The sequence below is a fragment of the Tetrao urogallus genome, assembly GCF_951394365.1.
Source record: "Tetrao urogallus genome assembly, chromosome: Z".
In the NCBI taxonomy this organism is placed as follows: domain Eukaryota; kingdom Metazoa; phylum Chordata; class Aves; order Galliformes; family Phasianidae; genus Tetrao; species Tetrao urogallus.
Window position 1 is genome coordinate 34,794,181 of NC_136816.1, and position 15,177 is coordinate 34,809,357.

Consider the following 15,177-nt stretch of genomic DNA (forward strand, 5'->3'; position numbering starts at 1 on the left):
AATGGATTAACAAGGAATACTAATGTATATTCCAATACTTTCCAGACATCAGGAAGACAGATATTTTGGCATTTTAGTAGGTGTGTAACTACTGAATGAGTGAGTGAATTTTCGCAATTAACAATAGAAGCATTCCCGTTATTATCAGAATATTCCTTTATAATTTTAGTTGTTCATCAGGTGATGACATTATGGAGCTTTAAAAAACCTATCCAAGTAACTTACTTTGAAACTTCTGGAATATTCTTACAAGCATCAACATTCATTGCCTGTGCCGCATTGCAATAGAAAGTTCATAAGGAACTGAGATACTTTACGGACAAACTTTTAAGATGCTTATGCTGCAAAGCCCTTCTTCTATAAGGGAGGAAAAAATGAATATATTTCATGGAAAAATCACTTCTTCAAATGGGAAGATCCTCCTCCCTTGTGATAAACAAGTTGATGAGATCAAATTGCTCTTCTGTCACTTAGTTCACTTGGAATCAAACCGTTTGTGAGATCTCAGTCATCCTTTGAACATAGAGGAAGCAGCTTCATTTTTTTTTTAATTACTGTAATACTGCTCTGGTTTATTGAGGAAATGTATCTGAAAAGCCAAAGCTACTAGACAGAATGGAAAAGCAACATTTCTTCAAAGGGATGAAGAGACTGGGATTTTTTTCCTGTGGAGAGAGTGAGGCCAACATTTCTGTGAATGAATACATGGTATAAATTGGCTGACATGTTTCATAATGTGTTTTTCCAAAACACAAAAGGAGTTAAACTATAGAAATTCCCTTCCCACCTTCTTGCCACCCTGAAGGATGTGAGAGTTCCTATCTGACAAACTGTGCATTGTGTAAAAGTCTGAAGAACTTTTCTTCTGGCTTACTGTTATCACAGAATTTTATTAAGCCATAAAGATTACTCAAAAGTTATGTTCTTTTGGAAAGAAATGATGAGTCTCTGCCAAAGATGGATGTCAGTTTTTATTTTTATTATTATTGTTTTTAATATTTTTCATTTTACTTGATGATGCTAGGCTGTTTTCAGTTTGAAAGGAAAGAAGCTGTTCAGCTGAAGTTCTTACCTGAATTCAGGATCATCTGTGATAGAGTTTTTTTCTGGAAGCAATCTTGCTTCAACTGCTAATGTGTTGTTGTAACACATTGAGGATTACTGCTACAAATATTGCCTGGTCCATCTCTGATTCAATATGCAGAAGCCAAAAGTTGAGATGAGACAGTGCTCAGAGACATGTGGATGATAATTAAGATGCTAGATAGAAGGAAAATTTCTTCAGTAATGCAGATAACATGGAAGCTGAACATTAATTGAATTAGGAAAAACACACCTTTCATGTTTGGCGAGTAATAAGTTTAGTAGCATGACTTAATTTATAGCTTCACTGAGAAGGCTTTGCCAGTTGGAAATTTTACAATGCAGAGAAGAAAATTAATTTACCATGATCCTTGCATCTCTAGACATTGAATTCACAAAAATGATCAGATCTTTGTAGTCTCTACTGAATGAAAAGAACAATATAAAGTTCTACTATCCATATGACTTCTCCAAGTCTTAGTATGACTGTTTCTGATCTTTTAAAAACATATTACAGGAAGATACTTCTCAACTGTTATGGCTTAGGCTTCTACTGCAGTTCAGATTGCTCTACAAGTGCTTCACAGATGCGTATCTCTCATCTATTCCATTTTGGGTCTCTTAGTTATATCCTGTTTCTATTGTGCTGAAAATAGCAGCCATGAAACACGCACACGCTATTTATCTTTCTAACAATTCTTTTTGCACTTTATTTCATACTGTGTTCTTGTCCTTCTTCGACTTGGAGTCACTCCTCTTATACTACTGTCTATAAGGAGCCTGCCAACTAACTGTACATTCTTTGGCAACAGATAGACAATGATTGGAAAAGTTTCTGAACATCAATTTGTGCACGTTAGTAATCTGTGTAACAGTGAGGTTACTGTTACCCTTCTTCCTCTTCTGCCTACTTGTTGCCTCTTGTCCTTAATGTTATTTTAATCTCTTTGGGGCAGGGACTGTGTCTTCCTGTGATTAGCGTAGTGGAGCCCCAGCTATGATTGGGGTCTTCGAATGTTACTGATGTGCAAACAAATACAAAACAAAAACAAAAATTTGGCCTCTGTGGATAAGGTACTGCATTGGGAGTGAGGAGAACTGATTTCTGTTCCCAGCGGGGTCAGTGACATGCTGTGAGACACTGTGCAAATCGCTTCAACCCTCTCTGCCTCCATTTCTCCATCAGTAAAATGAGGATAATTCTTCCTTTATTAATAAAGTGCTTTGAAACCTACAGCACAAAAGCCTTATAAAAGAGGTAAGTAGTATTACTATTAACAATAATAATCAGTATCCAACTCTTGTTCACTGCTTTCAGGTTTCTGTGTCATTTGACTGGAGGATGACAACCTATAGAACAATGTATTGCTTTAGTTTTCTTGCTAGTAAAAAACACTTTGTGTATGAAAACTACTGATAAAAAGAGAAGCTGCAATAAAAGTTGTCAGCTTTTCCATTTATAAAGTTTGCAATTGTTCAAAACAAAAGTACATGAAGAATGTTCAGAATCTACCAATTAGTAATACAATTCTTTTTAACCTTGCATTTTATGGTATAGCGTCAGTGTGGCAATGTGCAAAGCTTGTGTGCGTGTGCCTGTTCTAGCTTTTAGGAAAAAAAATATACTCCGTTCTTTGTCTTTCATACATTCTCATGCTGGAGAGCTTAGCTTGCCACTGGTTCCTGTTTCTTCTGCTTTTGTGCTTATTTTGTCAAAGCATCTTTTTAACTACCCTTTTCCTGGAGAGGATTAGAAGATAAAAACTAAACTCTTAAAATTCTCCTGAGATAAAGAAGATGCAGAGGGAAGACTGAGTGAGATTGTGACATTTAATCTGTTATCATATATATGGTTCAGTACTGACTAATTCTGTAATTGTTGAGGGCCACTCTGTAGTATCATTCTTTTTTCATAAAGCAGTTGATGTTAGAGGTACTCTTCTTACATAATGCACTGCTCACCAAATTAAATGTATGTAATATGATGGGAGACTTTGTCACTTATGTAATATTGGAGAATAATACATGAATTCCACTTTCTGGAGATTTTCTGAAGAATGTTGTATTTAACGTCGTAGTATTCGAAAACTTTTTTTTAAAATTCTGTCCCAGGTTTTATAAATAATGTAGACTTTTAAACTTGGACATGATCTCTGATCTCTCCTCTTAGTGCTGGGTAGAGTTCTATGAATATTGATGTGCTAGAAATGTTAAGCAGGAGGCTCTGAAGAAATATGGAGGTGTCCAGAAATGGCTGTTCTCCCTTAGGAGATTCAATTTGTTATCCTTTGTTCTATCTGTTTCTTGCTAAGTGTTCATACTGCAGTTCTTAAACGTATTGTAAATAGTAATTTTGCTGTATGTGTGCGTCCATCATCAGGTACCTATTTTTAAATCTTATTTTTAAATTAGGGGTTGCAAATAGGGACAAGAGAACTGGAGGAAATGGGAGCCAAGTTCTGTGTTGGCTTACTGCGTTTAAAAAGAATGGCTTCACCTTTGGAATACAATCTGCCTTCTGGTCTGCTGGATATTGAAAGTGAGCTGATTGAGTCAAGCTGTAAAGTGACAAGGTAATACACACTTACTATATTTTGAATTTTTCAGGAAAAGATTAGTTTCTCAAATGAAGTGACGATTCTCTCAAAAATGTTCTTCCACACATCGAAAAGAATGATGATCTGTGACATGATAGTTTTCCAATATACTCACGTTGCTGTTACACTACCTTGTTAATTCAACTGCTTCAAACTTCTGAAGAAAGCAGTAATACACAGCTATATTACTTGTTACATTTGTTGCTGGTGTAAATTTAAAAGTAATCAAGTAGTTATTCAGTAAAACAATAAGTCTCAACTATCTCTTCCTGACAGCATTTTTTTGTATGGCTGGTTACAGTATTAAAAATTTATTTAGTCAGACTTGATCTGTATAAGTTGAATGTCACCTTAGGAGTTGGAATTTTTTCTTCTATTTTTTTTTTCCCCTTTGATATACATATGTAGAACATTTGAAGAATTTAAAACATGTGAAATAATGTTTGGGTAATAACAACAACAAAAAAAAGGATTGTACCTGTTCAGCAGTAAGCTTATTAGGTTACCAAATCATTAAAGCTCTAGGCTGACTTAAAAATATGCATACTATTTCATATATCCATATATGTCATCATTTACTATCTATTTGTGCATGTAATTTGCAGTACACAGTAAACAAGTGATTTCAAACACGTCTTGAAAATATGATTAGAAATTAAATAAAATGGAGTTACAGATATCGGAAAAGCATTTAAGTTAGATTATAAAAAGGCAAGATTTACATGGTATGATATGTTATCCCTTGGCATATTTTGTGCACAGAATGGTTTTATGGTGGCTTTGGCTGTAGCTCCAACTTAGCTAAAGTAATGTTGGGGAAAAATGGCACTTATTGCTGCTTTTATAGAACTAAAATAGGGAGATGCTTGAGATGCTATGACTTTAGACGCTATACTAATGAGGAATTTGTCTATAAACTGTGTAAAACCAGCGGAGATATGGGAGGGTATCAGTAGTACCCTGAAAAAGTAGGGAGGTGATGTTCCGTTTCTGTATTTAAACACCTCATCAGATTGTGGAATACTGAAAACAAATGAAGCTTGAATTCAGGAAGGCGGGAAAATCATTGGGACAAGTCAGCATGGATTTTCAGCAAGAGGAAAAAGTCACAGAACGATAAAATGGTTTGGGTTGAAAGGGACTTTAAGCCTATCTAATTCCTATGTAGCCTATGTGTATGGACACCTCCTTCTAGACCAGGTTGCTCAAAGCTTCTCCAGCCTGGCCTTGAATACCTTAAGAGGGATGCAGCCACAGCCTCACTGAGCAACCTCTTCCAGTGTCTCACCACCCTCACAGTAAAACATTTATTCCTAATATCTAGTCTAAATCTACCCTCTTCCTGTTTAAAGTCATTTCTCCTCATCCTGTTGCAACCTGCCAATATAAAAAGTCCCGTCTCAACTTTCCTGTAGGCCCACTTCAGATACTGGAAGGCCTCTATAAGGTCCATTCCCTTCCCCAGGCTGAAGAGCCCCAACTCACTCAGCTGTAGGGGAGGTGCTTCAGCCCTCTGGTCATCTTCATGGCCCTTAGCTCAATGTATCCCTTGTGTTGGGGGCACCGGAACTGAATGCAAAGGTGTGCTTGACCAATCTGATAACCTTTCATGCTGAAATGATTGGCCGGATAGACGAGGGAAGAACAGTGGATACTGTCTGCCTGAACTTCAGTACGGTTTTTGACGCAGGCTCACATAAAATCCTCATAGATAAGCTGATGAAGTATGAGATGGATGAGCAGACCATGAGTTAGACTGAAGAATGGCTGAAAGGTGGTGCCTAGAGTGATGACCAGAATAGTATAAAGTCTAGTTGAAGGCCATTAGTTAGCTTTGTACTGCAGAGTTCAGTAGTGGATCCCATCCTGTTCAGCATCTTCATTCATGGTCTGGATAATGGGGCAGAGTGTACCTTCAACAAGTTCTCTGAGTCAGAACTGAGAGAAGTGGCCTGATAGGGCAGAGAAATGGGTAGAGGCAAAGCTCAGCAAAGGGAACTGCAGTGTCCTGTACCTGGGGAGAGACAACCTCATGCGCCAGTGTATGCTGAGGGCCACTAAGTTGGAGAGCATCTCAGCAACAGAGCACCTGGGAGTCCTGATAGATCTACACAAGCTAGACATGAACCAGCCATGTGCCTTTTCTGCAAGGATGAATAATGGTATCTTTGTCTGCCTGAGGAGGAACATTGCCAGCAGCTTCAGCGTTACCCTTTCTCTCTACTCAACACTGGGATGGGAAGCCCGCAGCTTGAATTTGTTTCCAGGTCTGGGCCCTCCTTTAGAGAAGACAAATAATTTGGAGAGAGACTAACAAAAGACCCCTACTATGATTAAGGGACTGGAGTGTTTCCCATTAGGAGGAAAGGCTGAATGAGCTGGGACCCCTAGAGAGTGCTTAGGGGGTGGATCTTGTTGTTAAGGTGCCCAAATACCTGAAGGGAGCCTGTAAGGAAAACAGAGCCAGGCTGTATATGTTAGTGACAGGACAGGATACAATGAACAAAGACTGAAACAGAGAGAAATTATATTTAAGCATAAAAATAACTCATCTTGCTGTGGATGTTCTCAGACACTGGAATATGCTTTCCTTGAGAGTTGTGGAGTTTCTGTTCTTGGAAATATTCAAAAGTCATCATATTCAGAAGAACATGTTTGTAGGCAGCCATATGTAGGTAGCCAAGCTTGAGCAGGGAGGTTGGACAAAATGATCTCCGGGGGTTCTTTCCAACTTCAACCATGCTGTGAGCCTGTGAAAATGAGAGAGTGTTTTTAAGTCTGCTCTCAGAAACACTGAGTGCTAGTGTTTTGGCAGTGTTAAATTAGAATGCTAATTGAAGCAATTGGAATACAAGATTTCTTCTGTCCATTGGTGCAGGATGCTGAGCTTCAAGAGTTAATACAGACAAGTTATGCTTATTCTGTCACTTCCTCATGTATTGCCTTGAGTATGTATTTTCAAGAGTAGTTTTTATTTCATTTGCAGCTAATATTAAAATGACTGTAGAATATTTTCCTATCCAGAAGTGTTACATGACTGTCAGTTTTATTAGAACCAAGCTTCAGTATAGATTTGTCTCTTTGAAATGTTTAACTTTGAATTGCAGTATTTTGAATCAAGATGTGTTTGTGAGTAATTATTAGGGTGGCGCTGAAGAACAGCCCCAGATTTCTACACAGCTTTGTTTCATGTGGTGCCTCAGATTCAGAATTTATATTTTATACTGTCTCTACTAAGAGAAGTTAACGTGGCAGTTCACAGATAGTTGTGGTGTTTTAGAAAAAAAGAAGTGCTGGATTTCTTAGTCTGTTAATGTTACACGTGGTTGAGTGGCATTGAAACTGTACTTTGTGAATTAAGGAATGCCATACATGAGTCACTCCCTGCAGTTTCTGGCAGAGAGCTAAAGAAACATCAGAAGTGTATTAGCATCGGGATTCAATAAAAAAAGGTGAGAAGTCATGTACCAGTCAGCCCCATAACTTACTACTTTATATAAACACATGAACAAAAAATCCAGCTGTAATGTTATTTGAAGAAAGTGAATAAAGATGTAACTACTGCTTGACATTGTTTCCAGGGTGAGTGGCAGCAGAGGTGCTAAGGGGAACTGTGGGGAGGAGAGTTCAGTATGTGTTACCATGCCAGTCTTTCAAGTGATCCTCAGTGGAAAAGATTAGACTAAATGTAATACTAATCTTGCAGTATGAATTAAATTTATTACCTTGAGAGGTGTGGTAAAGTCTGTGTAATGAAACAAAAACACATGACTGCATGTTAGGACTTACTGGAATATTTTTTGTGAATAACCTGACCTCTTTTGGAAATTCTAGCTGTTCCATTAGTTGTTTTGACGCTCGTTGGCATGTTCTAGAACATTTTGTATTTTGTTAATTTTATTTAATTATAGTAGGGAACCAGACTGCACTTTTCTGAATGCTTTTGGATATCTGCGAAACAGTCGAAAGAGCATACTGCTAAAAGGAGCTGTGTGAAAGGGAAAAAACAGTTGCAAAATCCATTTTTCTGCACTTACACTCTTAGACTTGAGAAAATGCATCAGTGTGGTAGGGGCATCATGCAGAAGAATGTGACAAAGATCCTCTTGCAAAAAGGTCTCCTTTTAGGCTGCCAGAAAGAAACCAAATTTGACCTACTTTGTTTCCTTTCACCTTAATAACTGCCTGGCCAGAATGGTGCAAGAGAGACATTGAGTTACTAGAAAGGGTCCAGCGTAGGGCCACAAAAATTATTGTATTCTAGAATGTTCTTCAGTTGAAAGGAACCTAAGTTCTTTACTATGGTGAGGTGCTGGAACAGGCTGCCCAGAGGGGTTGTGGATGCCCCGTTCCTGGAGGTGTTCAAGGCCAGATTGGATGGGGCCCTGGGCAGCCTGGTCTAGTATTAAATAGGGAGATTGATGGCGCTGCATGTGGCAGGGGAGTTGAAGATTCATAATCCTTGAGGTCCCTTCCAACCCTGGCCATTCTGAGATTCTGTGAACCATAAAGATCATGTAGTTTCAACACCTCTGCTATGGACAGGTTGGTCACCCACCAGATCAGGCTGCCCAGGGCCCCATCCAATCTGGCCTTGAACTCAACTCTTCCAGAGATGGGGCATCTGCAACATCTCTGGGCAACTTGTTCAGCATCTCACCAGATTCTGAGTGAGAACTTTCCCCCTAACATCTAATCTGAACACCAGGTGTCGTGCAGGTAAAAGAACACTGACAAAGGCTGCCCAGAGGCTGTGGGACCTTCTCCTTGGAGATCTTCAAAAGCCTCTTGGGTGTATTTCTGGGCAGGCTGCTCTGGGTGTGCCTACTTGGGCACGGGTTCAGACAAGTGGACCCAGAGGTCCTTGTCAACCTCAGGCATTCTGTGATGCTGTGATACCACTTTTCATGCTTTTTTTCCTTTTATGGTAATGTGATCCAAATACTAGTGTACAAAGTACTGCAGTCAACGATTTTTGAACCCAAGTAATTTAATCCAATTCTGAGTTTTACAGAATGTATTTCAGGATGATTCCACGAAGCGTTAAGGTAACTTGTGATTAAGCTGTGGAATGAAATTATGTGACAGTGGAAATGAGAATAATTGAAATATTTAAATGGAAATTGAATACACAGCTTCTTATGGTTTGAAAAGGAATTGGCACATAATTTTTCTTTTTAGTGTTAGAAGTTCTAAATTTAGTATTTAAGGATTATAGTTAATTCTTTCAGAAAACAAACAGGTGAAGAGCTCCTTATGGGAACAGCACATGGAGATGAATTTGTGGTGTTGCCTACTGTTGCAGCTTTGCTGTTTCCTGTAAAGGAATATAAATCCTAAAGATAAATCAAAAGCATAAGTATGTACAGGTCATTCCTTTGTGATATTTCTTTATTCTTCTGCTCTTTCAGAATTCTTCTTTCCCTTCCATTGCAGTTCTAAAAGAAATTATTAGTTCTTAGGTTTTCTCTCCTTCCTTTTCCAACTCCTCAGGCATCTGCAGCTTTCCATGGTTTGGCAGGGAATATTTCTTTCTTTTTCTATAGAAGCTTTTAAATGTGTACACAGAAATGAACACAGGTTTATTTTTGAATATGTTCGAAGCATTAATTTATGTAAGAAAAATGTAGTAAAATATTGTAATTAAAAATAATGTTTCAGAGAGAGTTTATGTTCATTCCTAAATTCTGTTTATTTGATGGCAGATTGTAGAAGATAGTTTATGAAATTAAAGGAATATTCTTAAAGTTCTTAATAAATGTGAGGAACACAAAATTGTATCAGTTGTATTACTTCGTATTGATGAATTCATCACTTCACCATAAAATGTTGTTTAAGTAAGTTTCTGCAAAACTTCAAAGAAATTTTATAACATAAAGCACTGAGATTATACATTACACTGCTGACTCTGGTTGTATGATAAACAACAAAATTTGAGACCAATAATGGTTTCCTTTTAAAATCAAAAGCAGGAGGTATATGAGTAGAGGAAGAGGAATTATTGAGTAAGTTAATTAGATGCAGCTCAAGGGAAAAGTTGGGAGATTAAAACCCACAGAATCAGCATGATGGCAGCTAAGAGTATATTATCACAAGGTATGTTCAGGGTGGGCAGTGGCAGGGAGGCAAATGAAGAATTTGATTAAGCAGCAATAGATTTTTTCAGTTGCTTGGATTTCTGCATTTTTTCCTTTTCACCAAGTGAAAAGTTCACCACTCAGTGAACTGATAATTATACTTCGCAGATACATGCTACCCTATAGAATAAAGATTTATGGAAATTTAAATATCCAAGGCTAATCTGCTACATCAGATGCAAAGCATCACGGGAAAGCAAATGTCTGTAAGTGGTATGTAAGTTTCTCCTATGAATGTACAAAGTACTGGAGTACCATCTTGCAAGGAATGAAGATTCAAGAAAGGGAAAATTAAGAACTGGATAAATAAAATCTTAATATTTGTTTTCAGTAATTAAAGAAGTGATGGTGCATTGTATCTTGAATGGCAGTAGAAAGCTAAAACTGAGGCAGATTTCTGAGACAGTTTTGAAGTTAAATGTTTATGTAGTTTTGAGACTCAGATCTGCTATTTTGGTTATTGTCTTGAATAGAGAATGTAATTTATAATTTTGATTTATCAAAGGAGAAATACCAACTAAATGTATCCCTTGAGAATTTTGAATGTGTACATACCAGAGCAGATATCTAAAACGTCTTCTCTCAGACATACCGACTTCAAAGACCGTGCACATCGTCTGACTTTGTACAAGTTACTAGTGTGCATACATATGCAAGCACATGTGAATATATATGAAATAAATGCACAGAAGTGTGACAAAAACATGTAATGCATACATGTGCATGTTTTGCAATGAAGTGAAAAATTGAACATTCTATGAACAGGTGAACTATGAAATTTGAGGTTTGCTTGTTTGCCCAGCTTTTTGTGTAGAACAGGCTGTGTTGGTTGGCCTTTTCTTTCTTGTACTGGGATAACTATGTGAGTTTAATTCCCAAATAATGGCATTTACTTAAAAAAAAAAAAAAAAAAAAAAAAAAAAAAAAAGTTTTTCAGAGAGCTTTGCTAGACTGTAGAGCCTCTTAATAACATGAATTTTCCTAAGTGCCTACAGTAATGTATTAATGTCCCACTGTCAGTGGCTTATGAAGAATTTGTCATTGACATATGCTGTTGTACGTAGCTTTTTGTTTCAGTATTCAGAATTGTTAGTTAAGATAGGACCAGCATTCAGATTTAATGGCTTAATTCCTTGTGAATTGCATTACATGGTCTACTCTGCAATTGCAGTGTGGATTTCTTGTATATGAAATCAAACAAATACACATCTACGTTAAGTGGTTAGAAGCAGGAGCTGCAAAAAAGTTGTGCATTTGTTGAAATGTGGTATACTTGCTTTCTTGGTATCTCATTGAATAAGAGAAACACTTAAACTTTTTTTTTTTCCCCTTATAGAATACTTGTCAGGTAGTGAATGTCTAAGGCAGAAAAAATCACAAGGTGAAAGCTCAAAAGCCTGTGTTTCCTTTCTGGTTCTGTGACAGGTTATTCACATGAAGTGTGCATATCCTTTATGATGCCTTGGTTTCCCCACCTGTAAAATGAGGAGGCATCATAGAAAAGATATAGATTGTTCCCTGCACTCGTTAGTTGTCTTAAATGGAAACAGTTTTGTTAAAACACCAGTTTTTTAACCAACATATTGTGTTGTTGCCCCAGTTACAGCTAAATAATAGGAGTATCTAGTTTTGTTCAACTGAACTGTTGTACAGATTGCTTTAAATATAAATCCAGAGGCTGGCTTAATTGAGTTTTTGATAATTTATTTTTGTACTATTTTAGGTTTTACTTCCATTTTTAATAAGCTAGGACTATCAATTCATCTCATTTGTTGTTATTCCATTATATAAATTAACTGCCAACAGCACAAAAGGTTATAATGTAGTGTTTTATTGAGACTACAAGTAGAAGAAAAACAGTGTGAAATTTCCTTGTATTGAATAGAAAAATTGCACTGAAGATTCAGGTGATCTACTTAAGCTCTTAATAGACCTCTAGAAAGAAATAATGATTAATCCTTTTAATTTTAAAGCCACAGCCAAGATAAGTTGAAGTGTGCCTTAAAAGAGAAGTCATCAAAATTAATAGGCAAGCATTTATGCAAGTACCTGGTGATCTCTCTCAATAAGAATATTCTTTTGTGTTAGTTGTGTGTGAGTTGATTATTAGGAAAAAGGCATTGAAAACCTTCTTAGTACTTCATCTGAATGTAAAATTACTTATGAAATATTTAGCAATACTTGGTGCTTTTAAGCAGAAAGTGTTCAGTGTTCCAAGGGAGAGCAGTGAAACTGCATCTGGAAAGTGCCTATAATTTTGCTTGTTGAGATGATCAGAAAGTTACTTACTAAGCTTCCTCTAATTTACATAAGGTGACAGTTCCATTGTTCTTGGAGGCCGTGAGCTCAGGACACAGACTGCTGTGCAGACAGCGGTATCAGCCATAGGACACATGGAAATTTATCTTAATTGTAGGCCAAAAAAAATCTCCTTTTTTATCATTTCTGGCATGTACAGTGCAATTGTTCACAGTGCTTTTCTGTAAAATGTGTGTTTACTAAAATACATTTCCAGTCAGATTGTTAGACTGTGATCTATTTGGTGTTTTTTTTCTCAATTTGTTTATAGCAGCTGCTATTTCTGTATTTGTGTCCTGCAGCAATGTATGATAGTGCTATAAGTATATGATGTTTGTACAGGTCATTAGTGTGATTTTTTTTTATCATAGAGCTGACTTATCATGGGACATGTCGATAATGAGTTGTATATGACTGACTAATAAATTCAGAGTGTTACAGGTGTGTTTTTATCTCTTGGTTGTCTTACCTGTAATCAAAAATCAGTTTCAGGTAAACTTCTTTTCCTGAGGTAATTTTTGGATTATGTCAGGATAGTGACAGGGCACAGTCTGAATGCTGTGTTCGGGGTAGAACTTCAACATAATTTATGCAACTTCTTGTTCATTTTAGCCCTACAACATATGTTTTGGATGAAGATGAGCCTCGCTTTCTTGAAGAAGTTGATTATAGTGCAGAAAGTAATGATGATCAAGATGTTGAATTAGCTGATAATGTGGGTGATTATGAGGCCAGCAATCAAGAAGATGGACTCTCAGACTCAGATTCAACCAGGATACTCCTTTCTTGAAGCATCTTTGCAGCTGGTAATAAGAAATGAGGAATCTTGGGTTCTTGTACTCACATACTTCCTCACTCAAGTCTACTAAGGGGATAAGCTTAAAGAACCACAGTAACTGGGTCCTTTCAAGCTCAAGGACAATAAATATTTCTGATTTCTCATAAATTGGCACTTATTTTATTTAAGGAGTTCTCTGTTTTCTCTGAGCATGAGCTAGATAAATTTCCTTACTGGTTCATTTTCTACTGAGTAACATTGCATGACATTTTGTGTCCTTAAAGCCTATCATAATAAAAAAAAAAAAATAATAATAATTTGTGGTGTGTCAGGATACAGAAATGAATTCTTTGTGCTAGGGCTGCTTTCTGAAAAATTCATCTGTACAGATTTTTTAAATTCTGTTTGTATGTGTGTGTGTATATGCGCGTGTGTATACTGAGGTGAAAAGGTTATTTTTCAGTATCATGTTAATACAGATACTTGATTGTGTTTGCAATAATGTAGTGCCTGCTCTGAAATCATTTGATAATTACCAAATTAAAAATGAAAAAGTGGTGTATGAATTGTTGCTCTTGTTTCTTGCTTCTGAGGATTGTATGATGTTACCATAGTACTAGCTGAAACTATAACATCTGTTCATAGTACAAAGTTCTGCACTGCAACCAATTCTGCCTGTATTCACAAGAACTGTACACTTGTTTAAAAGTCTTTCCCTATTAAAAAAAACATGGCTTAATATGAAAAGATGAAGTGTACATGACTACAAGAAGTGGATTAGATGTGTGCCTTGTATGTATGTTTAGCTACCCGTTGCTTGTTTTCTCTTGTTCAGTATGCACATAGTTAAAGAGTTCAATTTACTGCAGGCACAATAATGTATATATCCAATTTAAATGCTTAAAGAGGGAAGGTCCAATTTTGTTGAAACATCTTTTAATTGGTCTGAATTCAGTGTTAAACCTCCTCTGAGAAGGAGATTGGACTATGTAGCCTCCTGAGCTCCTTTCCAGCCTGAAAAACTGTGCTATGATTTTGTATTCTTCATGTCTTAAGCCAAGCTGTCAGACACGAGTTTTCATTTTTTTGTCTTCTCCTGTCATCTGCCAGCTCCTTTGCCTCTAATCTTTGCTTAGTATAAAATCTAATGCAGAAATGAAGTTGCACACTTTCATTTACAGAACTCGCATGTTTTGCAATGAAAAATATTTTTCCGAAAGATTTTCACTGGATGTGACCTCATTGCATTATTCATTTTCTGCTGCATGTGCAGAGGCTTAAAGAGCATGAAGAATAACACTCATTAATTGCAGGAGGGTTTAATTGATGAGAACATTGCATTTACTATTGCAAATGAAACTATATGAAGGGTGCCATTGGCAGAAGGATTAAAATAAATCAGGGAATTAACTATGTTGACTCATTAACGCTAGGACGCTGTTTTTCACCAGGAGTTGCCATTTCAAATGGAGTGCTGGTTAGTGATGTCTGTATCATTCTAATTCTAAAACTGAGGAAGGGTTTCTGACCCTCTGGTGATTTGCTGCTATATTTTTGTTTAAAGATTTACATTTATGCTAATAATTACACACTGTGGAGGTGTGAGGCTATAATGAAGTCAGATTCTTATCCCCATATATATTTCTATCTAGTGAAAATTATAATTTCTCGTATTCTTAGAGCTACATACTGTAAACAAGAAAGTTTATTTCATAACCTGTTGAAGAGGTGTTACCTGCACTGAAATTACAGGGAATTACCTGCCAAGAAGGAGGATTGAACTTACCACAAACTTTGAAATATCTTTAACCTAATGAAAGCAGTGCAGAATGCTCTTATTACAGTGCCACTTTACTAGGTCTCTGCATGAATAGATTTCCATCCTTATGGATTCACGCATCAGTAACTTCAGTGAATAAAGTTGGCTTAAATTTTGGAAGGTGCAGGATGCCAAGTGTTAGTTAACCCAACTGTGCATTTTTTCATTACTTCTCTTATAAATTTGTATTTGTCCTGGAACACTTTTTGCACACTACAAGCAAGATTAGAAATGTGCTAGATCCAATTAGAAATAATTCTGGTTTAGTAGTAAAAAAACAAATATGGTATTTTCATCCAAAATAAATACACATCTATGTGCTCATGTCTTGTACAGCTTCTAGATAGTGGAAAAAAAAAAAAAAAAAAAAAAAAAAAGTTATGAATTACTTAAGCAATGACTCAGGATAACAGGCACTTTTCTAAAATACTCTTCTTTTTATGCATTAGATTCTAAGATACTTAA

General features: G+C 36.6%; 1 protein-coding gene across 1 annotated transcript in view; it reads left to right on the forward strand.

Moving 5' to 3' along the window:
• AGTPBP1 (ATP/GTP binding carboxypeptidase 1) overlaps nucleotides 1-12,905 on the forward strand; it is a gene marked incomplete at both ends in the record, with an annotated part of 56,763 nt that extends 43,858 nt beyond the window's left edge. The window contains 2 exons of the mRNA XM_079548180.1: nucleotides 3,496-3,656; nucleotides 12,728-12,905. Of these exons, the coding sequence (XP_079404306.1) occupies nucleotides 3,496-3,656; nucleotides 12,728-12,905 (339 nt within the window). The remainder of the gene's footprint in view (nucleotides 1-3,495; nucleotides 3,657-12,727) is intronic.
• Nucleotides 12,906-15,177: the final 2,272 nt, after the last annotated feature.